The 25,591-nt window shown below is 46.4% G+C and overlaps 1 protein-coding gene across 1 annotated transcript in view; it reads right to left on the bottom strand.

Moving 5' to 3' along the window:
- Positions 1–25,591, bottom strand: part of B9D1 (B9 domain containing 1) — a 503,829-nt gene that overhangs the window by 349,910 nt on the left and 128,328 nt on the right. Inside the window, exon 3 of the mRNA XM_078665170.1 lies at positions 3,199–3,310. Coding sequence (XP_078521296.1) covers positions 3,199–3,310 — 112 coding nt within the window. The remainder of the gene's footprint in view (positions 1–3,198; positions 3,311–25,591) is intronic.

The following is a 25,591-nucleotide window of genomic DNA, read 5'->3' as shown; positions in this document are numbered from 1 at the left end:
CTGAGTGACCAGGTGCCCAGCCCAAAACATTGTGCCTATCTGAACATCAAACCATAGTCTCCAAATTATCAGCCCCCGCCAGATCCCCGGATCAGTCCACCGAGGCCTGTCTCTCAGGTGTCAAATCCCTCTACCTGAGGGCGGCGCGGGACAGCGAACGACGCCTGACATCGATCTCCTATTGCCCCTCCGCTGACCTCGGAGGCCCCCCACGAGCCGCTTTGCTCGACGAAGAATGAACTCGCACCCTCACAGTCTCAACAGTCCATTTAAAGACTTCCTCCGGAGAGTCGAAGAAGTGTGTGCGGGATTGGTAAATTACTCTCAGGCGGGCCGGAAACAACAGTGCGTACTGGAGCTTAAGGTCTCTGAGGCGAGCTTTAGCCGCCAGGAAGGATTGTCGCTGCTGCTGCACCTGACGCGTGTAGTCTGGGAATATGAGGATAAATGCGTTCTCACAGGTGAGGGATTCCTTAACTCTGGCCTGCTTCAGAATAGTGTCCCGGTCCATATAATTTAGGAACTTGGCATTAATTGGCCGCAGAGGTTTGTGCATTAGAGCCCTATGAGCCCGCTCCACCATGAAGCTGCGTGAGAGGACATCTGGGGAGAGCCAGCCCTCCAGCCACGGTGTCAGAAAGCGCTCCACGCTATCCCCCTCGCAGCCCTCCGGAAATTCCACGAAGCAATGATTGTTTCGCCGGGCCCGCCCTTCAGCATCCTCAGCCCGCATCGCAAGACCTTTCTGGACCTTCTCCGTGACCGCCACTTTTTTCTTTAGGATCGTGAAGTCGTCCTCCACCACCGATATGCGGGTCTCGGTCGCCGTAATGCGCTCCACTGCATTCCGTACGTCCTGCTTCAGAAGCATTACATCCGAGCCCACAGCCCCGATCTTAGCGTCAAGCATATCCCTGGACTGGGTAATGGCCGCCAGGAGTGCCGCATTGTCTGATACCTGGCCCTGAGTCCCCGCAGTCCATGCCGCTGCACCCGCCCCAGTGAATTTGTCAATGGTGCCCTGCTTGGTGTGGCCCCCTCCACCCTCATCGCGTGTCATGGCGTCAGATCAGGTGCTCCTCCTAAGCAAACAAGGGCGGTCACTCCGAGGGCAGATCGTGAAAGCTGCCTGACATCCAGGAATCGCGACCCCAAGACAATCGTCGCCTCCTCCAGGCCACTTAGCAAGTTGTGACCGCCACAAGGCCGCACAAGATGGCCGCAGGATCACCCTCGCCCCACCACAGAGGGCTTCACAGCTATGGCCTGATCCGACCACCGACTGCCGACCGCGGCATCGCCCGGGGGGCCGCCAAAGCCACTGTTCAGGCCTTGTCCAAGCGTACCTCCTCCCAGGGTCGTGCCCCGTCGTCCTCTACTGCCTCAAGGCTCCACTGAGCGGCTCGTTCGGGGCAGCATGCACCCCTGTCACCAGGCTGCCACTGGACTCCCGGTGTCCCAAGGCAGGCGTCAGAGCACACAAGGGCCTCTGGACGCCGCCCCTCCCCCACCACCACCGCCGCGACGGCCCGGTGAGGCCGCCGAACACAGGATATCCACAGGGGCCTGCAAGAATATTGTGGGAAGAGTAATCCAGGTGCCACCGGTGCCGCCGCCAAAAACCCCGGGGTCCGTCAGGCTGCCCGCGGCCGCCCCGGAGCTCCGCAATATGGCCGCCATCTCTCCTTCGCCTCCTGCACTCGGGGACCCGCAGCCACTGTCCGGTGCTCGCCTCCTTTCACCACCGGCCGCCCTGCCCCAGCTTCTCCCAGCGTTGCAAACCGGTGGGGTTTCAAGGCCCAAAGCAAGAATCCGGGCTCCGATTCTCCCGCGGCACTCCCACCTACCGCGCCGTCCTCCAGGCCCCTTGTCCAGCAGGGCTGATCACGGGAGCTCCCGGCTCCACCCGGGTTGTCGCTCCGCTAGGCCTCTGCCGCATGCAGCCCTCCGGTTGCTACCTCCGCGCCTCCTTCAGCTCCCCGGCACTCGTCGGAGAGCCGTCGAGACGCTCTAGGGTTCCCCGGCACAGGGCACAACAAAACTGATGCTCAAAGGCAGGATATATGAGCAGGATTTTGTCAGGCCAGTCGGAGCGCGATTAAGCCGCGACCGCCATCTTCGCCAGCGAAGCCACGCCCCCGAGATATCCACATATTTAGAGCTCCTCACTTTAATATTCTGGTGATTTTTCTTCACAACCCCTAAACATAAATTCCAACATGAATTCATGTTGTGGTGTGGAAATGCTAATCGTACAACGTTATATATATGTCTTAATTTGTAACTGATTTGATGAGTTTATGTGGCGACTCATACTGTTTGTTTATTTTCACATTTATAAATGTACATAGGGAATCGGGTGACTATTGTTATTGGATATCTTTAGTATTAGAGTGAGTGAGGGGGAAGGTGCACTTTAAGAAACACGGAGAGGCACACATCACGTTATGATGAAATGAACACAGGTGGGTGGAAAGGGTTATAAACGGCTACACAGAGAGTGGAATAACTTAGCATGCAGTTGAAGGGAGATGAGGAAAGATAGGCGGTTCAATACTTAGAACGTTTGAGCAGGTATGTCCAGGGATTGACTGCGAGTTTAGAAATGTAGACGTGGGGTGCACTTTTGCAGATTGTTCACTTTTGTTTTCTTAAAATAGATTTTTAGCGCGAGGCTGACCGGGAGGGCACATTGAGATTAAGTTTAATGGGAACTGGGGCGGGGTAGTTAACCACGCACGAGTCAATACATATTATTCAGGGATATCACTGATGAATTGGGAGGGACACTTGGGCGAATTGTCAGTTGTAGCAGTGTCGTGCAAATGGAGCGTTTATTAAAATATGCTTTTAACATTATGGATACCCCCGAAGAAGGTCGTGCAGACCGAAATGCATTGGGTAGAATGGAATGTTCTGGAACTATGAAGTTTTGAGTTAAAGCCTGCGATGAAGCCCGGATGGGCACTCACAGAGTATTAAGACGCATAAAACATGAAAACTTTATGTCTTTAACGTGATGGTGAAAAAACGAGTAAACTTTGGAATAAAAATTGAAATAAAAATTGGATGAATCTGGTGAAAATATGGAATACGTGTGAATATCATTTACACTTGTGCATACGGCTGTGCTACTCCTTTGTGGCACGGACGTTCCGCGCTACCTACAGAGCAATTGTCCATGTTTGACATACTTACATCCATAGGGGTTGGTACTTTTAAATGTGATGTCGATTGGGAAATTCCATACAAGATCTTGTTGTGCCTCTCGGTTCTTAGAGGTGATCTGTGAAATTCCTTCCTCCAACCCCTAAAAACCAAAAAATATAAAATAAATATAAAACAATAATCACAGATTTGATTCTGCATTTCATTAAATAAGTTAGAAACATGGTCTGCATATTTTCAAATTCTCAAAGCCAACACCTTTGCTTCTAAATCCATGTTTCTGACTCACAGTCTGAAATATCGAATACCAGTTACATGAGATCTTGGTTTGTGAGGACCTTATGTAGTACTCGTTTTTGACTTCCTGGTGAAGGGCATTTTGATGCAAGTCTCAGAGAATATAAGGCGCAAGTGCAGATAACTTCAAAGATCATAGTGTTTCTCTTATGATGATAACCAAATCAATTTAGCATAGTTTCAAAAGTCTCTAGCCCCTTCGCTGCGGGGTTATTCCCCCGCTGTGCTGGGGGGAGGGGGGCGCGCACAGCGCCCCCATGCTCATGACAAGCTGAGCTCGACATGAGCTACGGCGCTCCGGTGCTCATGACGAGCTGAGCTCGTCACAGGTGCATTGGTTCCCGTGGAACGCTCAGCACAGCGGGGGAATTCTCCCCGCACCTGAGCGTTCCACGGGCCATGACGAGCTGAGCTCGTCATGAGCACCGGAGCGCCGTGGCTCATGACGAGCTCAGCTCGTCATGAGCGTCGAAGGGGTTAAACTACACTACACCAGTATGATGGCTAGGCTCATGATCTAGTATCCTTGTGGTTGGTTATAGAAACCAATTTAGAAGTCTCATATCAGACATGTGTATGTGTGCTCTCAATACTCCAGTTACTTAAGAAAAGCCTGGCTCAAGCTGTCCCATTTGTTGCTTGACATCTTCACTGGCAGGACAAGGAATTGTTCAGTTTGCAATACAAATTATTTTCTCTTTCATGGTCTCTACAGACCATGGATCGAATACGTAAAGGAAGAGCAGCGTATGGGAGGTTGGTCTACTATTTTGCGTTCACTACGTAGATAACAGATTTGAACATCTACACATTAACAAAGCTGATGCAGTGAAGGAATAGAATAACAAAAGGATATAGTTTTCTGTGTAGATCTTGAATACAGATAGAAGGTAGTTGATTATATTTTATATTCACTGAAAAAATAAAGGTTACAGGGATGTCATAGTTAGGCTCAGATTTCTTTCGTACAAAACCATAGAAATTCAGCAGCTATAGTTACCTGAGGTAACTAGAACGTACTCCCCCACAATGCACTGCTTATGACCTCACATATTGCATCACTCATGACATGGTCAGTGACATCACTGATGACATCTAAATTACTTCTTTAAAGTTTATTTTAGCTCTGGGGAGGTCCGAGCAACCCCTCTATAAAAAATGGTTTATAGTCCCTCGATTAATGTTGACAATGACATATGTCCCAGGGAAGTTGTGGTCCCAGGGGCTGGGGGAGGCCCACATGGCCCTCATCATGTATTGTTAAATTTACAGCCCCGGACCCCAGGACCAGAGATAGAGGGGCAGGGTACTCCTACCCTGTCTTCTTTTCTTTCTTTCTGAGTTTGTTTTTGGGACTCAACTGATGCTGAGTTGCAAGATGGCTGCCAACACTTCGTGGTTGAAGTGTTGTCAGCCAATCAGAGCTCAGCAGGTCTCTGCATCAGTTCGTAGATATACACATTTGGATTTCCATTCATTTCTCGTAAACTACTTAAAGGATTTACACCGGATAACTGAAAGCATGATCTCATTTCCGCCACATTCAGTGTAATTCTGTCCAGCAGTTCAGGCTGCAGTCGTTTCCAAGTTGACATGGGAAACACACTTTTTTACCCCCCTCCCAAATGGATCAACCCATAACTTTCCACACACAACTAGAATTACCAGCACCCTTGTTTGGACGTTTTTTGTGAAGATTCGTCAAATGGCGCAATAGTTATAGGCAAGTCAAAAAAACGCTTTTCCTATGGTAACATGGTCCTAACTAGAAACTTACTGGTGACCGCCAGTAGGATAAGATATTATATATATATATATATATATATATATATATATATATATATATATATATATATATATATAATAATCACCAAGTTTTCAGGAGTGCGCACTCATTTGCGGGGACGAAAACTTGGTGATTCATAACGGCAGTCTCAGCCGTAGAGTGTACGCACCTCCCCACAACGAGGGGGACTCGGCAATCAGGACGGTTCCGGCACACCTTGAGCGGAGTCAGGTAATCCAAATATTGCAAGCGGACATCTCAGCCCATAGCCCACTGGAGGGCTGCTTTCCCAGATGAAAATATAAGGAGCCACAAAACCCACTGGAGGGTAAAGTATAGAACCACGAATACCACAATGCCCCGCGTGACACACCAGCTTGCAAAAACACATAGGCAGTCAAGTGGGAGCGCTGCTGAATAACTGCGGGACCGTGGCAGTTTGCGGCGCCTCAAATTCACTCACACGCCTTGGAAGAAGGAGAATGTTTCTCCGAAACGCGTCAGCAGGAAGGAGGGAAGTAAATATTGGACTAATATGCCCGCTTGAGATGGTTGAATAAACGGACAGTAACCGACCTGGCTCAGGAGTGCGCACTCATTTTCGGGGACAAAAACTTGGTGATATATATATATATATATATATATATATAAATATATAATCTAGTGGCAGTCTACACTGGGTACTTATAATTAGGTCTGCTTTTCCATAGAAAGGCTGTATTTTGGTTTTGCTAATAACTTTGCCCTGTTGGACGAATCTTCACAAAACTTTCCCAACACAAAGTTCATTTACCTCCGCTCCTTCCTGGAAAGTTTTGGGGTGATCCGTCAAACAAGGGCCGAGAAAAAAAGGGGGGTCCAAAAACGCAAAATCCCCATTTATTTTCCATAGACTTCTTTAAGATGGGCTACAGCAAAAACCGCTGAATGGAATTACACCAAATTCAGCAGGAAGCTCGCTCGATCTTGGTCCACAGAATATGTTTTTTTTTATGTAATCAGTTCAGTAGTTTTTGAGATATTAAGGGTAAATAGAATATAGATATTTGGATGGTTGGGCTAGCCAGAGTCTTGGAGATTCTCACAGGAGCGCACATTTAGAATCTGTCTGACTGGCCCAGGGAGCTTTATTTCCCTTGGGCCATCTCACTCCCACGGGAGTCGGACTCCTGCGAGAGCAAGCGATCTGACTGGCTGCCAGTAACATGAAAGAAATGTTGCTGCCAGCCATTACAGGACTCGGGGACTAAGTCCCCAGTCCTGAAGTTGTAAAAAATAAAGCTATATGTGGCAAGGGTAGGGATAACCCTGACTCCCTAGGCCCCATGGTAGGGACTCAGAAGGCACCCCCTGAGGCTAAAAAGAAAAAAAAAACAGCAAAAATATTGCGATCCTGAGAGATAGGGAAATAAATGGCGACCTGGTCACATTTAAATCACTAATGCCCTGGGGAGCCTATGTGATTTCATATAGAGGAGGGGGGCTTTGAGTCGCCCCTACTCCCTGAGTCTCCAAAGGCCCTGGGGAGCCCACCCCTGGGTCCAGGGCAGAAAATGGCCTGGGGAAGAGGAGTCACATGTCTCCCACCAATAAATTATGCCAGGCTTTGGGGGATGGGGGCATGCCCCCTTCCTCTAAACCCAACTCTGGTTTCCGAAAGATAGAGTCCCCAGGACCAAAATCACCATGGGGAGGGGTGCTGCATACTCCCCTCCCCCTAAAAATTATGGCAGACTAAGGACAATAGAGTCCACAGGGCCAATCAGCCTGGGGAGGGGGGCTGAATGCCCCCTCTCCCTAAAAAGAAGGCTGGACTCTGAGGGATCGGGTCCCTGGGGCCAAAATCAGACCTGGAAGGGGGCTGTTGGTGCCCTCCCAGCCTTTATTTAAACGAGTGGGCCTAGCAGATGGGGTCCCCAGGGCCTAACAAGGATCAGGGAGAGGGCCCCCCTCTCCTTTATTTGAAAAATTAACGGCCCTGGCGGATGGGATCCCCAGTGCTAAGCCCTATGACCAACCCCCCCTTTCGTGTGCAGCGTGGGTTGGCTGTATGGAAGGGGGGCTGGCAGCAGGGCCTGGCCAAAGGCCCTGAGTAGCAGGGGGTTGCATTACATATGTTAAATAAGTATTAGTTTACATTAAAAAAACTAGAAATTCACTGAAAAAAACAAAGGTTAAAATAATGTTATAGTTAGGTGTGAAAAAAATCTGTCTTTGTTTGAAGAAAAAACTTAGAAATTCACTGAGAAAACCAAAGGTTAAATTAATGTTATACTTAGGTAAATTTCTCAGTGACAACATTAAGGTTTTAAAATTAAAAAAAAATCACAGAAATTTTGCAGTTATAGTTAGCAGAATTAACTATAACTTGGGTCCCTGCCATGCACTGCTTATGGCCTTACATATGACATCACTCATGACATGTTTGTTCCATAACATCACTGATGACATCTCAAATGACATATGGGGCAGTTCGAGATGGCTTAGCCCCACCAATCTGCCCACTCTATGGGGTAGAAATCCAGCTAGACACCTCTGATCGTTTGTTATTAGAAAAAATAAATACAGAGTGCAGGCAACCTGTCCAGCCATTGGGCCAATCCATCACCCCTAAAGCTTCAGCAGTCTTCCTAAAGCCTAAAGACACAGACAAGTCCATGGAGGGGTGGCTTGCTTGGATCACGCTACACTTTCTTACCCAGACTAAAATGGTACCCCATTTGTGTGGCTGGGCCTATCAACCACAGTAGCAAAGGCCCAAAGATGTAATGTAAAGACATCCCATTTTTTGCCATAAAAAATTACCTATTTTGACGAAGTAGTTAGCTGAAGAATTGGGGCCCGGCTCGGCACGAAAACTTACCAATCCCAGACATTTATGAAAACTAGACCCAGTGGAGTCCAGGACAGGTGTGACTGTGTGGATCCCATGTGCATTGTGCCAGAAAGAAACCTTTTTACAAAATGTCCTAATCAAAGTCATTTTAAATTGGGTGCAGGGTCTAAGTGTGCGGTGTTGTGGCGGGCTTGAGAATAAATCAATTTAGGCACATGTACTTTACAACTTCTATAGTTCCAAATCTTCACTTTTTGATAAAAAAACTGGAAGAGCCACGATTTCAGAGCTTTTCAAATTTTAAGTATATTGACAATTCAGCTTATTTATGTTATAATAATAATTTTCACTACTTACAAAAAGGAAGCGATTAGAAAATGAGAGTTGAGAAAAAAATATTTAAATAAATTCTTCAGCCACTTGCTGCCAGCAGGATCATAGAAAATGTCTTATCTCATGGTACCAATAAAAGTATGAATACCCTACAAATCATTGAAACACTTATACTTTATGGCTATTGCTTTGCTATCTTTTGAAGGCTTTCTATCTTTAGAAACCATCCACTGGTTGTGACTGAATAAGTAACTTTGCGATTTGCATCTGCTGTGAGGTAGTGCCACTTCCACCGCCCAAGCAGTTGTACGACTCCTTCCGGGGTCCAGGTGATTGGTCAGAAGAGTATTGCTGCCACTCTGGAGGAAAAAAACACTTACTGTTTGCAAAAGAAGCTTTATTAACTTTAGCAACTCTATTTAATATTTTGTCGGTAACAAGAAATAGCAAAATCCTTTATTTCATAAGCTCCCCGACCAATCAAAGGAGGACAAAGCAACCCAAATCGGGAATATTGTTACTCATACATGGAAAAAGAAATTATTTTGGAGAGGAGGCAGGTTCTCTGACCTACATTCAGTTTTGGAGGCATCATCTGTATCAGTTGGTGAGAATTTAAGAAAACACTCCAGATCGTTGTAGAATATCAGACAGGTGAATTACTTCATCTCCTTCCCTCCTCCTGCTCAGACAGCAAGAACATAACTGAGACTAAACCATCTCATGTCTGTACATGTTGTCGTTTACTGCGCCCGTTAATCACTCCATTGTCCAAATGAAGCTTTCTTCATGAAAATACTCAAGTCGAAAAAAAGCTTAGTTGAGGATGTCGGTATCAGATCCAGAAATCTAGAGGTGAATTTGTCCACTTTACAACCCTTCCAACCAAACTCTTGTTCACAAAGAATGCCTACAGCACTGATGCCTCTCAAACACTTTACCTCACACCACACAAATCTACAGGACCTCTGACAACGTTCTTCTGCTACAGTAGCTCACTACTTTAGAGGAAGAAGCAGTCATGGGATTTAGAAAGGTTGAAAAGATCCCAATGGTCTACTGACCACAATGATGTTTTCATCTATCCAGTGAGTTATTGCAGATAGGGCTGCCTGGCCTACTGCAAGAACCTTTGAGTTAGAGTCTAACATAACTTCTGGTCTGGGTCAGGAAAAAGTAAATGGGCCTTCAGGCTGCACCGACTCTGTGTTTATAGAGGATTTGGAGGGCAATACCCATCTTGCACAGGAGCATGGCAACTCTATAAATTCTGCGACTAGATTCATGTAAATGCTATAGGAAAATGTGTGACACAGCTTTCAAAATATGTTGCTCCTTCAGTTTTATATAGGTCACAGACAGGTGCTTAGAAAAGTGAATGAAGAGCCCAGATTGAAGATATTAAGCACTAAAGGAAAGCAAAAAGCAGAGGAAAGTGAAGTCTGTCACGAGGAGGAGGAGGAGGAGTCACGTTACGAGCAGCGGCAAGCGGCAAGCGGAGAGAGGAGAGAGGTGCGGAGCGGCGGAGAGGAGGGGAGCGGAGAAACGGTTAGTGTGGTGTATGGCAAGTGGTGTGCAAGCGGTGTGCCTAAGCCCACAAGACACAAGACACAAGCAGACCGTAAGACAAGAACCCCACACCCGCAGCCGTAGTCCGCAGTCCCCGCAATCTCCTGTTTTTCTCCCGTCTTTCTCCCGTTTCCCAACCACTCCAGCCCCTGCTCCGACGAACAATTATAGAGCCACAAACATTAACCTTCAGGAACGCAAGCCGCGAGCTGTGGCAGCCTACCACAGAGCACATATCCGTCCAAAACCGAAACAGCCGAAAGCTATCCCCGCCGAGGAGGCTGAGGCGTGGGCGAGAGGAGCTCGAAAGGAGAGGAGAGGAGCTCGCCTCGCTCAGCCAGTGCAGCCCCGAGGAACCAGAGGATTGATTAATTTTTGGCAATACAGAGCCTTGGCCGCGGCCCCAGAGCAGGGGGTCGTCCCAGCTCCACCGAGGCGCTACTGCACTCAAGGCGCTTGTGCAGGGAGTAGAAGTCTCTCTCATGGTGGAAAAAGTGGGATCCGCAGGCTTGCGCAGGCTTGCGCACTCGCTTTGACGACCACACTGACCCTAAGAGAGACTGAAGTGGCAGCAGAGGTGGAGCAAGAGGGGGAAGTGGCGAGTCAAGGCAGCTCCCTAGCGGTTGAAGTTCCATCACAGAGGAAAGGACTGCACCGCCAATCGCAGGCGGAGATAGGTCAGTGACCAGCAACCATAGTAAAGGAAAAAAAAGGGCCACTGCTTTCATTGCAACCGATTTCCATACGTACTACCACTGCCAAACGCAAGCCTTGACAAGCCTGAGCCAGCAGCCCGCAGCCGGCAGCACGCAGTTTGCTGCTCTCCAACCACAGCAAGCAGTGGCACTGGGTGGAACATAAGTCAACACCAGGGGTAAGCCTAGGGGAAAGCCCAACCCCCCAGGCGGTCTGGCGGCGAGGCGGTAAGGTGGAAAGGTGAAGCCAGAGGGGGTGCAGGCACTCTAATCCCCCGATCCCCAGCACTTGTACCACCCGTACCAATCTAGCACTAGTTCGCAAAAACTCCACATCATGAGATCGGGCAGAGTTAGAACAGAGCCAATCAAACATAAAAGACGCCAACAGCAACGTAGAAACATGAGTGAAGGATCAAGCGACCCATTCGACGAAGAACTAACAGACGGGTTTGACACGAGTGTCAGTTACCCCCTAATAAGACCCAAAAGACAACCCCAGGCCTAAAAAACGCCAAGATAACAGACTTCTTAATCCCTTCTACACCTTCCTCTCCGTTTTCATCTAGCCCATCTCCAATGTCCATGATCCTGTCGCCGCAGCAAGCACAGACACTCAAGTCTACCACCAGCAAAAATAGAAAGTCCCAGTCAGTTGGCACGACAACGATAGCCCCGCAGCCACAGAGCAACTCTACAAAAGACATCAACCAAAGCTCATGGCCAATTCCCAAAATAATGGTTGACAAAGTAATAGTTAAAGCGCAAATAAACTCGAGAAGCGCTAAACAATCCTAATGCCCAAAGGGAAACGTACATAGTAACTTCGGACCCTTTAGAGGAAAAAACCCCAAACCTGTCAGCAACGCCGGGCTTCATAAATCAGGGCTCTCTCTGTTGCACCGCGGGGCCTGATCTAGGGGCCTCCCACCCAACACTCAAAGGAATAACACCCACAGGAACGGCCATTAGTGACATGTGGAACAGGGGCATCACAGTCACAGAACTTAAAGATAGGTCACAGGGAGAACGGCTGACCGGCAAGCCACATACAAACTCGGAAAGCCGTAGGGCACAGGACAGTCAAACAACTTTTAAGGAGCTACCCATGAATAAGAAAACATCAAAAGATCCTGTAGGTTTAGGATCACAACTAACACCCGACCGCTCCAGTGAGACCAGCTTATTAATTAGCAGTGAGGACCCAGCAAAAGTATCAAAGAGTCCGTTAGGAAATGATCACTCCCATCTCACCGTGATTTCACCAAACATAGTAATTTCATCAATACTTCCAGAATCCCAGAACTCAGAGTACAATCAATCATTAACTTCCGGACCTGGCACGGAAATTTCTTCGGAAGATTTCTTCCAGAACAAACCAGAGGAAACAGCTTGGCACAGTCCCCAAACCAGGGGTAATCAATCAGAGTTGTTTCCACCAGAACAGGCTCCTTTATGGACTCCATTCATAAGAATTATGGAAACTATCTCGACAGCGCTACTCCAAAATTCAGTAAAATTAGAATTACAGATAGACCTTCTGCAAACCCTGGCTTCTCACGTAGTAGGAATAGAAAGAAAAATAACTGAGTTTAACTCCCTCATCGAACGGGTGCAGAAAGACCCGCTTACAAAGTTCCATGAACGCCAGTGCCTTGAAACAACGATCCATCTAGCAGAGCTGCCTAACATACTAACAGACATTCTGTCAGAGGTAAGAAGAAAAAAAAAACAAGTCCCGTACATCCGCTGAAGATATATGCACAGGATATGCCCTTAATCCCCCGCCATGCACTACCAGCGGGGACACCCCATCCAGCAAGGACATAAATGAGGAACTAACGGGAGGAAGCCCCCAAAATACCCCTGCCAACATCGGCGGGGTTACTTCATCTAGCGAGGACACAATTGAAGATTCAACGGGAGAAAGCATCCCACTTACCATCACAAACACCGAGATAGTAACCTCCAATAACATCCAAACTCAACCAATTGGCATTGACGACTCAGTCAACCAAGGTAGCCAAGACCCAGGGCCACAAACCAACGAGCAACCAAAACAAACTAATTCCTTAACAAAACGTGAACGCAAACGCTTGAGGAAAGCTAGACAAAACAAGCAACAAGGAAAAAAAGGAACAACACTGCTCAAAACGCACCTGCACCAAGTGACCTCATTGGTCAGCCATTCAAATCAAAACCAAATAACAGAATTAAAAGAGAACGGAAAAAAGGTTAAACAGTCAACCACTAATGCACAGGAAGACGATGGGGAAATCTGTCTGAACTCTCCCCCACCAACCCCTCCACAGCTAGTAACTCAAAATGATATTAAAACCACCAATAAAGTTTCCATCTAGTGCAAGAAAAGAAAAAAATGAAATCGGCGGTCGGTCTTCCTCCGCAAAAGTCCCAAATAGAACAAAAAACCATCACACATTACTTTACAAAGTCGGTCACATCGCAAAAAGTAAATCCGTTGGCCAAAGGGTCACAACAAAGTACCCCTACAGAAGGATCAGAGTGTGCTAGTCTCTCACAACCAGTATTTGAGAAAGAGCTTGCAGCTCCGACAAATATTCTACACCAGGGCCACCGAGCGAATAACCCAAAAACCACCCAAATCAGGCAGGTGGGGACAAAAGAAGAGTTAGAGGCATCTCATCTAGCCGAGGTACTTGCTCACGAACTTATCCCGCATTATAGCTCCAGGGGGAACCACGACATTCTTAACCGGAGCGCTATTTTAAAACTCACAAACTCAATCGAAACATTGAAACATCTGAAGACTATACACATTGAAAGCATTGAATTCAAAACAATTCCAAACGCAAATGGAAGAGAGATGACAGTGGTAACATGGAAGGATCTCTCGAAGGCCAAAGAATTTTGGCAACATAGGGAAGAGTTTGCAAAATGGGGAATCGAGATAAGACCGGTCGTAACGGAAAGATACCCGGGCCCGTTATCCACACTGCCAGATGCAAACACAAAGTCCGACAGTGGAATTCTCCGGGGAGCAGTCGGCTGCTCGGATAGTAGCAAGGGAGGATGGTCCAACCTACGGATCATCCATCAAGGCTGGTCAGGAGTTACCAGCCAGATGCGGAAAGTCTTACCCCCAACGGCAAGCTCAGCGGACAACATGAGGGACGAAGCATGAAAACCGAACCTGAAGTTATGCTCTTGGAATATAAATGGACTGGGAGGAAAACCAAATGATCTTGAACTAATAGCTTTCCTCAAACAATTTGACATTATACTATTCCAAGAGACTTGGTCAATTTCACCGGATCACATAAATGGCTTCAAAGAAATCCAACAATATGCCATCAAAAGAGGTCCAACGGGCAGGGCAGCGGGAGGTCTATCGATTTACTTGAACACCAATATACCATGGTCACTTAAGTCAATTGAGTCAGGTCAAACATGGATCCAATGCATTAAAATCACTCTCCCTCCCGAGCCCGCTTCAGGACAACTGGATTCGCAAGATGGTCGGTCACTGGTCATATGCAATATTTATATACATCCGGCATCAAAGAGTAAATTAGAGAAAATTCTGACCCTTCAAGCTCTTCTCAAATCCTTGCAAGCCATTTACCCACAGGCTGGCTTCGTAGTTTGTGGTGACCTGAATATGTTCCTACTACAAACAGATCCCGCATTCGACATCCAACGAACCAAGCTGCACGGGAAATCAATCCCCCCAACATTAACAGACCATCGTAAAAAAGATAAATATGGCAAGATGTGCGCCCATATGTTAGCCGAAATCGGACTGATCACCTTGAACGGCCGATTTTTGCAGGACCAGCCGGCATCCTCGACCAGAATTGCCAAAAATGCTCAATCAATCCTGGATTATACCTTTGTGGACTTTGAGGTATTACAAACAGTAGTCACCTATAGAATAATCCATAAACTGGAGAGTGATCACAGTCCACAAGTAATAGAGATCAGATCACAACACTTAAGGGCACCAGCAACCAAAGACCTGATGGTAACCCCGACCCTTTACAATCTTAACCGGTTAGCTTGGAACGGAAAGAATGTAGGTGAAATCATGGCTCACGTGAAAACCACGGCGGCAGAAGACGAGGAAAAAACCCCACTAGCATACCAGGATAACTGGGAAAAAATGACCGCAACCCTGACTGACAAATTTGGTCAACAAAAGCAGACTAACAAAAGAAAACCCTCTAAGACACATCAAGCGCACTTAGGAGCAATAGGGAGTAAAAAAAAGGATTTTCAATCAGGAAATCAGAAAACTTAAAGGGAAAGATATAAAGAGGGGTGACGACATCAAGAGGCAAATACACATTCTAAGGCAAACATACAAAAAAGAAGTATGGACCGTAAAAAAAAAAACACCAAACAGAAATCTGGCTACAATTATTAGAAGCCAGCAAATCGAATAACAACAGGAAATTCAGGGCAGAAATTAACAAAGTAACCAACGGAGCAGGTATTGATTTTAACGTAAATATACTACAGGAAGACTGGATCCACCATCTAGAGCAAACTCAAATGACCTATGCGCATGAAAGGAACCAACATCTCCCCACCCACCCGTTGAATGAAAAGCATGAAGAAGATCAAACCTTCGGTGCAAACTGGATTAAGCAATGCCAAGTCCAAATGGTCTTGAAAAAACTGAGGGCAAAAGGTGCGCCGGGTCCGAACGGCTTGCCTAATGGACTTTTTAAACATGATCAACCGTTTTGGGCAGAATATCTCACACCATTGTATAATCACGCATTTCAATCAGGAAGTATTCCCCCGTCATGGAGAGGGAGCATCTTGCACCCAATCTTCAAAGCAGGCGTGCGAACAGATCCAGCGAATTACAGACTGATTGCGCTCATTGACGTAGAGGCCAAGGCATACGCATCAAATCTCCTGAAAGCACTGGAAGATTGGGTTAGCCGCAACAACATCCTCCCAATCACCCAGACAGGGTTCAGGCCTGGAACCAACACGTCATGTAACCTGACAGCGCTGAATCTTCTTGTCGACAAAGCAATGGCCAAATCTACAAAACTGTACACCTGTTTTGTCGATCTAAAAGCGGCTTTCGACACAGTACCAAGGGAGATCCTATGGGAAAAGATGGCCAGCTGGGGCATCCCTCCGAAGTTGCTACGGGCCATCATAAATTTGTACACATCCACCTGGGTTAAGATAAAACTTGGCAACGGGGACAGAACAACACCAAAAATCCCCACCCACATTGGCCTCAAGCAGGGATGTGTATTGGCCCCCACCCTCTTTAACATTTTCACTGCGGACCTCGATAAGAGCATCTCAGAGATCCAAACAGACCCTCCAAATCTAGCCCAACACAAAATAAGGAGTATGCAGTACGCCGACGACATAGTCCTTTGCAGCCAGACCCCGCTGGGTCTCCAACCTGCTATAACAAGGCTGCACGAATACATCTCTACGCATGGGCTGCAATTCAACTGCAAAAAAACAAAAGTGGTCTGCTTTGCGTCTCAGCCTGGGCAGCAAACATTCAGATGGTACATCGCTGGAAACAACATAGAGCAAAGTAGCACCTATAAGTATCTGGGAGTACAGGTCGACTCGAGATGGTCATTAAGAGAACACACCCTGCACAGAAAAGCCCAGGCTAACAAATTGCGGTTCGCCTTAAACATACTAAAAACAAAACTAAAATGTCCATCCAATAAATATCTGCTGAAAGTGATTGCTGCCAAATTCTTACCCTCCCTCACTTATGGCTCCGAGCTATACAGAGGTAAAGACGCTAATTTCCTGAATCTCCAACAGTCAGCGTTGTTTAAACATATTTATCAAATCCCGCAGTTTGCATCTCAGGCGCAGGTACGCCTTGAATTTGGGTTACTAAACCAGCACCAAGCTAGACAAGCCGCCTTAATAAAAACGTGCTGGAAACTAAGAGCAGCCCAGGAGGACACACTGATGGGTCACTGTTGGTCTGAAATTAACAAACAAACAAAAGGAAAAAAGACATGGAAAACAACACTGGAAGAAGCATTGAAATACTTAGATATGCAAGAGACGTGGAACACTAAACACACCTTCGCGGCCTACAAAAAAGTAGCCAATGGTGCGGCAAAACACAAATCATGGATTGCTGATAAAGCAGCATTGGCCAAGAAAAAACATGGCTGGATGGTATTGGCCACGTATGAGAGATGCGATCCGCAACCGTATCTAGTTAATTACATAACACCATCCACGCAACAAATGCTACTACGACTACGGCTGGGAACCTATATCTCAAAAGATCAGATCCCGGCATGGCGGCAAACATGGCCAACAGCACTGTGCAGACTTTGTGGTCTCTCAGAAGAAACTTTGATCCACGCCCTGTGCATCTGTCCCTCTCTGAGTAACTTGAGACGGTATTTTCTCTTTCAAACATTCCGCCTTTTCCAAATTAGAACATGCCGGTCGGCAGTCATGTTTGTTCTGAACAGCCAACAGTTGCAGATAGCCTGCGGGGCTACCAGATTCTTTTAGAAAGCGAGCCTCCTACTGCTGAAAATAGAAAAAGAGGCGATCAATGGGCCAAAACCTAAAGACACAGTGAAATAAGTGACTATGAAGATTGACAATGAAAGTCAGACTTTATTTCTCCAAAAAGGACATCAGTCTGCAGATGCATTTTTGAATTATTTATTTAATAAAATAAGCTTTTTTGAAATTTACTCTTTTTGTAAAGGTTTTAATTAACCATACACGATAAAAATGTTACTTACTTACTTACTTACTTACTTACTCACTATTTTCTTCACTCATAAACACACAAAAGTACATCCCCTACCAAGAGAGAGAGAAAGGTTAGATAAACCTGTCCTAAATGCTTATATGGCCATGATACCGCCTCAGTTCCAATATGAAGCCAAATTATTGTACATGAGTGGTAAAAGAAGATGGGATATTGAAGAGGGAAAATGTATTAAAAAAGTATTATCCCTACCTAGATTATCTAGGATACAGGCAGTAAGAATTGAAACAGGAATGGTATCTTGGGAGGTAATGGTACGCATGGCATTAATAAGATTTTGGCAACGTCTGGGAAATGGGGAAGAGCAAAAAATAGCAGATTGGTGCAAAAGGGGAATTTTTCAGAGTGAACTAAAATGGGCACTAACGTTTAAGAAAATGATAGAGACAGTTGGAAGAGAACTAGGAATAAAACTGGACCCGCAAGACTTGCAAACTGATGTTGCATGACGAGAACTGAGGGTGCTGGGCAAAGAAATGTCGCGAGACCATGATTGCAAGTATCTGGAGGGGAAGATATTGGTGGGTTTCTTGTTTAATACTTGGAAATCCAACCAACAGTTCCCGTATATAGATATATTACCAAACCACTATTTGAGGAGGGAAATTTTAAGATTATGAATAGAAGTTAACGCTTGTTATATGAATAACGAGATAAAAGAGGCTATGATGGATCCTGAAGGAAATTGCACCTGCAGCTTAGGTACGAGATGCGACATTTTACACTTACTGTTAGATTGTCCTAAGGTCCTTGATAATACACGGAAATTGTTTTTACGACCCGTATTTATAAAATATGGTATAAAGAACCGTGCACAGGCAGCAGAACTGTTAACGGAAATGATCTATTTAGATATTGCCTGTGCAGTGAGGAGATTTATGATGGAGGTCAAAAAAGTTTTTAATGTATGCAAAACCGGGATTTTATTAAATTCATTTTAGGATAACTGGACAGATTAGGAAAGATTATAATTATTTATTATGGTATTGTATTTTTTATACTGTGTACAAATGATTATAATACTGTATACCGCACCCCCAACGCTTTTCCGGAATGCGAAAGCATGTCATTCACCCTGGAATTTTCCTCTAATATAAGTTTCTCCGGAGCACTTACATACCGCCCACCAGGCACCCCCAAACAGTTCTACGACTCTCTACCCCCGTTAATCGCCGATTTGGCTTTATCACCCTCCAACTTCACGTTATTGGGTGATCTCAATATACACTTCGATGACCCCAATAATTCCATTGCCAAAAAACTAAGCGGGGACCTATCCGCTCTGCAGCTGCTCCAGCTGGTATCATCTCCTACGCACGCGAAAGGCCACTTGCTGGATCCTGTTTTCAGCAACTGCCCACATCTAAAGGCCTGTCCCCCTATAACGCTTCCTTGGACAGACCATGCACTAGTCCCGCTGCTTTGGACAACTGAAAAATCTACACCCTCTACACCTACTGTCCAAGAAAACCGAAACTGGTCTAAAATACCGCTGGCCCAGTGGACCCTGGAACTGCAAAAAACGATTCCCCTAATCGGGCAGACCCCCTCACAGGCCAATGAATTCTTCAATGAATGGATACAGAACTCTCTCAATACCACGTTCCCCCCAAAGAAAACAGTTTTTAAAAGATCCAGAATCTCAGCTCCCTGGTACTCCAATGAGCTACGGGAGAAAAAGCGCTTGTGCAAGAGACTGGAACGCAAATGGCGTCTGGAGTATGCGGAAGCAGACAAAACTATCTATAGAGACGCCATCAGGTCATACAAAAAAGACATAAAAAGTGCGCAGTCTTTATACTACTCAAATAAGATCGCAGAGGCCAGCTCCAGCTCGAAAGAGATCTACAAAATAGTAAAAAGCCTCACCACCCTCCCCACACCCCCTCCTATAACTGAGAATCCTCAGCTACGCTGCGAAGATCTGGCCAATTTCTTTTCCCAGAAAATCAATCTCATTTACTCTTCCTTTCCACCTACAGAACAGACTGCCTCGACTAAAGCAGCGCCATGTCCCCTTCCGGAACATACATCGAACCACCCTCCGGTGCTGGCGGAATTCCCCGAGTTACAGGTGGATCTCCTCACCTCCCTCATGCATCAAGTGAAGTCGGGTTCCCCCAGAGACCCAGCACCCCCACATGTCCTGGTCTCCGCCACTCAAACCATTCTTCCCATACTGCTCAGAGTACTTAATACCTCGATCTCCAACAGCACAGTACCAAGAATATGGAAGCAGGCCATGGTAAGGGCTCTGGTTAAAAAACCCAACCTTGACACCAAGAACCTAAACAACTTCCGCCCGATCTCCTTGTTGCCTTGGGCAGCCAAAATCTTGGAGAAATACATAAACAGCATATTAACAACTTTTCTAGAGCAACACCATCTGCTCGATCCCTCCCAGACTGGCTTTCGTCCCAAGCATGGGACCGAGACGGCACTGCTGGCAGTCACAGAGGAGTCCAGGAGAATCTTAGATCGGGGAGGATCGGTGGCAATCATCCTCCTCGATCTGAGCGCGGCATTTGATACCGTGAATCACGGCATCCTTCTGCAGCGCCTCCTGGACACCGGAATATCTGACAAAGCCCTGGAGTGGTTCAGGTCCTACCTGAGTGACAGATCTTTCCAGGTGTATGAAGGGAATGTCACCTCCTCCAGCAAGCCTCTGAAGTGTGGAGTCCCGCAGGGATCATCGTTAAGCCCGACGTTATTTAACGTCTACATGAGGCCACTGGCTGAGATCGTCCGCCCATTTGGTATTAAGATCGTTACCTATGCGGACGATACCCAGCTGGTGGTCTCCTTGGCACAGGCAGGCGGACCCTCAGCCAATGTAGATCTCGTTGGCTGCATGGAGATGGTCAAGAGCTGGATGACCAAGTCTTGTCTCAAACTTAACGGAGACAAGACTGAGCTCATGCTCCTGGGTCATACCGTACCAACTACCATAGACACTCTCTGGCCTCCCAGCTTGGGCCCTGCCCCTATTCCCAAAGACGCCATCAAGAGTTTGGGTGTCTGGCTTGACAGATCCCTGTCGTTCGATCAACAGGCAACAAAACTTTCTGCCACTTGCTTCGGCATCCTGAGAGTTATCAGGAAGATCCTGCCTCTTCTCCCCTTTGAAGCAAGAAAGACCGTGGTTCTGGGCCTAATTCAGTCGCGACTGGACTACGGAAATGCCTTGTATCTCGGAGCCCCTGACTTCACCCTGCGCAAACTGCAATTAATACAGAATTGCGCAGCTAGAACACTCTTACAACTCCCCCGCAGATCATCAGCAAAACCCGGACTGAGGACACTGCACTGGCTCCCTATAAAGGAAAGAGTAAACTTCAAAGCACTCTGTATTGCCCACCAGACCTTCTGGTCTACAGGACCGGCAATCAATATCCCTCTCATTACACCCTACCTCCCCACAAGACAGTTGCGCTCCACCTCTGCAAATCTAGCCATTGTGCCGCCAATAAAGAAATCAAGGTCAGGAGGCCGCTCCTTCTCCTACAATGTAGCTAAGAGGTGGAACGCTCTGCCCCAGCATCTCAGATCTAATTCCAATATTCTCTCCTTTCGTAAACACCTGAAAACGCTCCTATTTACTACTTAATGATGGAGCTGAACCTGCCTCCTCTAACCCAAACCTCAGAAGGTATGCTTAGCGCTTGGACGCCTCAGGGCAGCTATGTGCGCTCTACAAATCGGAATTCATTCATTCATTCATTCATTATGGAAAGAAGGAAATGTTTCCTTTACTTTTATGTTTAAGGACCAATGGTCTAAATAAACATTACCTTGACTTGACATCCCCTACCATGACAAGTTCCTGTCAGACCTCGAGCTGCAGAGAGGCAGGTACATAATGCAGCAGTAGTTGGCAGATGTGAATTCTAAAGCAGCATGTTAAAGTGCCTGGACAGCATTTTCTTCTTTATACTGCCACCAACATATATGTTAGATCCGACAATCTTCGCCCTCTTTCCTGCCTTTAATCGCCCTCCTTTTTTGTTGCTTTCCCGATTTGTTAATCTCTCCTGTTCCCTCATTCACAGCCCTCCCCTCACTTTTCTTTCTCTCTCGTGTACCACTGTGAGGAGAATGCAGTTCTCGCACAGTGTTGTCCTTATACATTTTTCTCACGCATTCCATCTTATTTCAGAGTTTCTAAACAGCGGCAGCATCTCTTTGTTTCACTGAGGAAAACCTGTTGCCTGGCAGGTGCCACAGCAACACAGCATTAAGGTGCTCTTGGAAGTCAACATACAGGTCTGAAGAGGAATAACTATGCCGAGGAACAGCGGCGTGCCAGTAGCAAGAGCTGGAATCACAGGGAGAGCCACATGGATCAAAGAGAAACCGTGGGCTACATTCATCTGGCTACTTTTACCCATCCACACCCTGCACAGACAGACACAGGATGAGATCAGAAACCTCCAACAAGGCGTGATGACTAACTCTGGGATGGTGGGGGCACTTTCTGCCTTTTAACAGATGTATAGCTTTTATGTCAAATCCCAATTCTCAAGCACCATGTATGAGATGAAAAGTAAGCAGCCATGCTTTGTAAACACGTGAACACCAAGGAATAGCTTTTTCCTAGAATTCAGGGGGGGGCACACTGAAGAAGAGATTTCTTTGTTGTATTTTAACACGCAGACCTTTCACTACATGCTGCCCCCTGGGAGTTTTAGAAGGCCGGTTGCTAGAAATCTGTCCCACTTAAAAAGCATAGGCAGTTAGAGTCTGCCATAACTCAGCTAGCCACCACTCCACAAGCGCGACATAATAGAAAGGTCTTTTAGAAACGGAATTGGTCATTTTCGCAATTTAATACTTCACTGCTCTTCCAGGTAATTGGCCTCTTTCAATACCGACCACAATTCTTGGAAACATTCACGAACTTTCTAGTAATTCCAATTCACAGGACCACCAAGCCATTATCATATCATTTTGCTTGATACTCCTGAGAATAATGGAACTCAATGCTTGCGAGACAAGGGAGAAAAAGTCAGAATGGTGAATATTCATGCGATGTAATGGGATATTCAATTAGCACATCGTTAGCTGTGTGTATTCCAACACATAATATATGCATTTAAACTGACTATCGATTTAATTGTGTACTCTCAGTGGGGGTTTTCATTTTGTAGTTTGCATACTAGGAAGGCTAGCCATCAGATGAAGAATGGCCTGTAATATGTATAGCCTCAAACATGCTGGTGCTAGCATCTAGGAGCTACCTCAAAACCCTCATTGAAAAAAAGCCTGGATGCCTCTGCTGTGTTACGAGTAAACGGACAGTGTCGACACTGGAACGGTGGAGACAGGGCCGGACTGGCCGTAGCGGGCACCAGACAATCCCCCGGTGCGCCGCATGGGTGGGGGCCGGTTTGGGGCCCCTGGGGGCCGATTTTGTTAAAGGGCCTTTTTTGCAGCATAGCTTCAAAATCGGCCCTGTAACAAAATCGGCAGAAAACGGCCCTGGCAAAGAGCTCGGCGGCACCCCCAACTCCCAGGTGGGGGGCGGCCGAGCACTTTGCCAGGGTCGGTTTTGATTCCCAGTCCGGCCCTGGGTGGAGAAGGTAACCGGGCAACCGACAATGGGGTACAGCAAGAGATGCCAAGTCCTAAGATAGCAGAGGGGTAAATACAGCCCTCTTAGAATTCCATTGTAATTCCATCAATTATTTGTTTTGTTAAGATGGTTTTACTTTTCTTTAGAATACAACGTGTATTCTAAAGCCATTACAAGACTCGGGGACTAAATCCCCAGTCCTGAAGTTTAAAAAAAAGTAAAGCTATATGGGGCAAGGGTAGGGATAACCCGGACTCCCTAGGCCCCATGGCAGGGACTCAGAGGGCACCCCCCCTGAGGCTAAAAAGATAGAAAAAAAACAGCAAAAATTCTGCAATCCTGAGAGATAGGGAAATAAATGGCGACCTGGTCACATTTAAATCACTAATGCCCTGGGGAGCCTATCTGATTTCATAAAGAGGAGGGGGGCTGCAAGTCCCCCCTACTCCCCGAGTCTCCAAAGGCCCTGGGGAGCCCACCCCTGGGTCCAGGGCAGAAAATGGCCTGGGGAAGAGGAGTCACATGCCTCCCACCAATAAATTATGCCAGGCTTTGGGGGATGGGGGCATGCCCCCTTCCTCTAAACCCAACTCTGGTCTCCGAGAGATAGAGTCCCCAGGACCACAATCTCCATGGGGAGGGGTGCTGCATACTCCCCTCTCCCTAAAAAATTATGGCAGACTATGGACAATAGAGTCCACAGGGCCAATCAGCCTGGGGAGGGGGGCTGCATGCCCCCTCTCCCTCAAAAGAAGGCTGGACTCTGAGGGATTGGGTCCCTGGGGCCAAAATCAGACCTGGGAGGGGGCTGTTGGTGCCCTCCGAGCCTTTATTTAAAAGAGTGGGCCTAGCAGATGGGGTCCCCAGGGCCTAACAAGGATCAGGGAGAGGGCCCCCCTCTCCTTTATTTGAAAAATTAACGGCCCTGGCGGATGGGATCCCCAGTGCTAAGCCCTATGACCAACCCCCCCTTACGTGTGCAGCGTGGGTTGGCTGTATGGAAGGGGGGCTGGCAGCAGGGCCTGGCCAAAGGCCCTGAGTGGCAGGGGGTTGCATTACATATGTTAAATAAGTATTAGTTTACATTAAAAAAACTAGAAATTCACTGAAAAAAACAAAGGTTAAAATAATGTTATAGTTAGGTGTGAAAAAAATCTGTCTTTGTGAAAAACCTTAGAAATTCACTGAGAAAACCAAAGGTTGAAGTAATGTTATACTTAGGCAAATTTCTCATTGACAACATTAAGGTTTTAAAATTTAAAAAAATCACAGAAATGTTGCAGTTATAGTTAACAGAATTAACTATAACTTGGGTCCCTGCCATGCACTGCTTTTGACCTTACATATGCCATCACTCATGACATGTTTGTTCCATAACATCACTGATGACATCTTAAATGACATATGGGGCAGTTAGAGATGGGTTAGCCCACCAATCTGCCCACTCTATGGGGTAGAAATCCCGCTAGACACCTCTGATCTTTAGTTATTAGAAAAAATAAATACAGAGTGCAGGCATTCTGTCCAGCCATTGGGCCAATCCATCACCCCTAAAGCTTCAGCAGTCTTCCTAAAGCCTAAAGACACAGACAAATCCATGGAGGGGTGGCTTGCATGGATCACGCTACATTGTCTTACCCAGACTAAAATGGTACCCCATTTGTGTGGCTGGGCCTATCAATCACAGTAGCAAAGGCCCAAAGATGTAATGTAAAGACATCCAATTTTTGCCATAAAAAATTACCTATTTTGACGAAGTAGTTAGCTGCAGACTTGGCGCCCGGCTTGGTTACTACTCACAAAAACTTACCAATCCCAGACATTTATGAAAACTAGACCCAGTGGAGTCCAGGACGGTGTGACTGCGTGGATCCCATGCGCATTGTGCCAGAAAGAAACCTTCTTATAAAATGTCCTGTTCAAAGTCATTTTAAATAGGGTGCAGGGTGCGGTGTTGTGGTGGGCTAGAGAATAAATCAATTTAGGCACATGTACTTTACAACTTCTATAGTTCCAAATCTTCACTTTTTGATAAAAAAAAAAGGGAAGAGCCACGATTTCAGAGCTTTTCAAATTGTAAGTATATTGACAATTCAGCTTATTTATGTTATAATAAAAGGAGGACAAAGCATCCCACATCGGGAATATTGTTACTCAAACATAGAAAAAGAAATTATGTTGCAAAGGAAGCAGGTTCTCTGACCTACATTCAGTTTTGGAGGCATCATCTGTATCAGTAGGTGGGAATTTAAGAAAACACTCCAGATCGTTGTAGAATATCAGACAAGTGAATTACTTCATCTCTTTCCCTCCTCGTGCTCTGACAGCAAGAACATAACTGAGCCTAAACCATCTCATGTCTGTACATGTTGTCGTTTACTGCGCCCGTTAATCACTCCATCGTCCAAATTAAGCTTTCTTCATGAAAATACTCAAGTAAAAAAAAAGCTTAGTTGAGGATGTCACTTTGCCTACAGCACTGATGCCTCTCAAACACTTTACCTCACACCACACAAATCTACAGGACCTCGGACTACGGTCTTCTGCT

Source organism: Lissotriton helveticus, chromosome 10 (genome assembly GCF_964261635.1).
Source record: "Lissotriton helveticus chromosome 10, aLisHel1.1, whole genome shotgun sequence".
Lineage (NCBI taxonomy): Eukaryota > Metazoa > Chordata > Amphibia > Caudata > Salamandridae > Lissotriton > Lissotriton helveticus.
The sequence above is the reverse complement of the archived record's forward strand: the minus strand, read 5'-3'. Positions and strand labels throughout refer to the sequence as shown.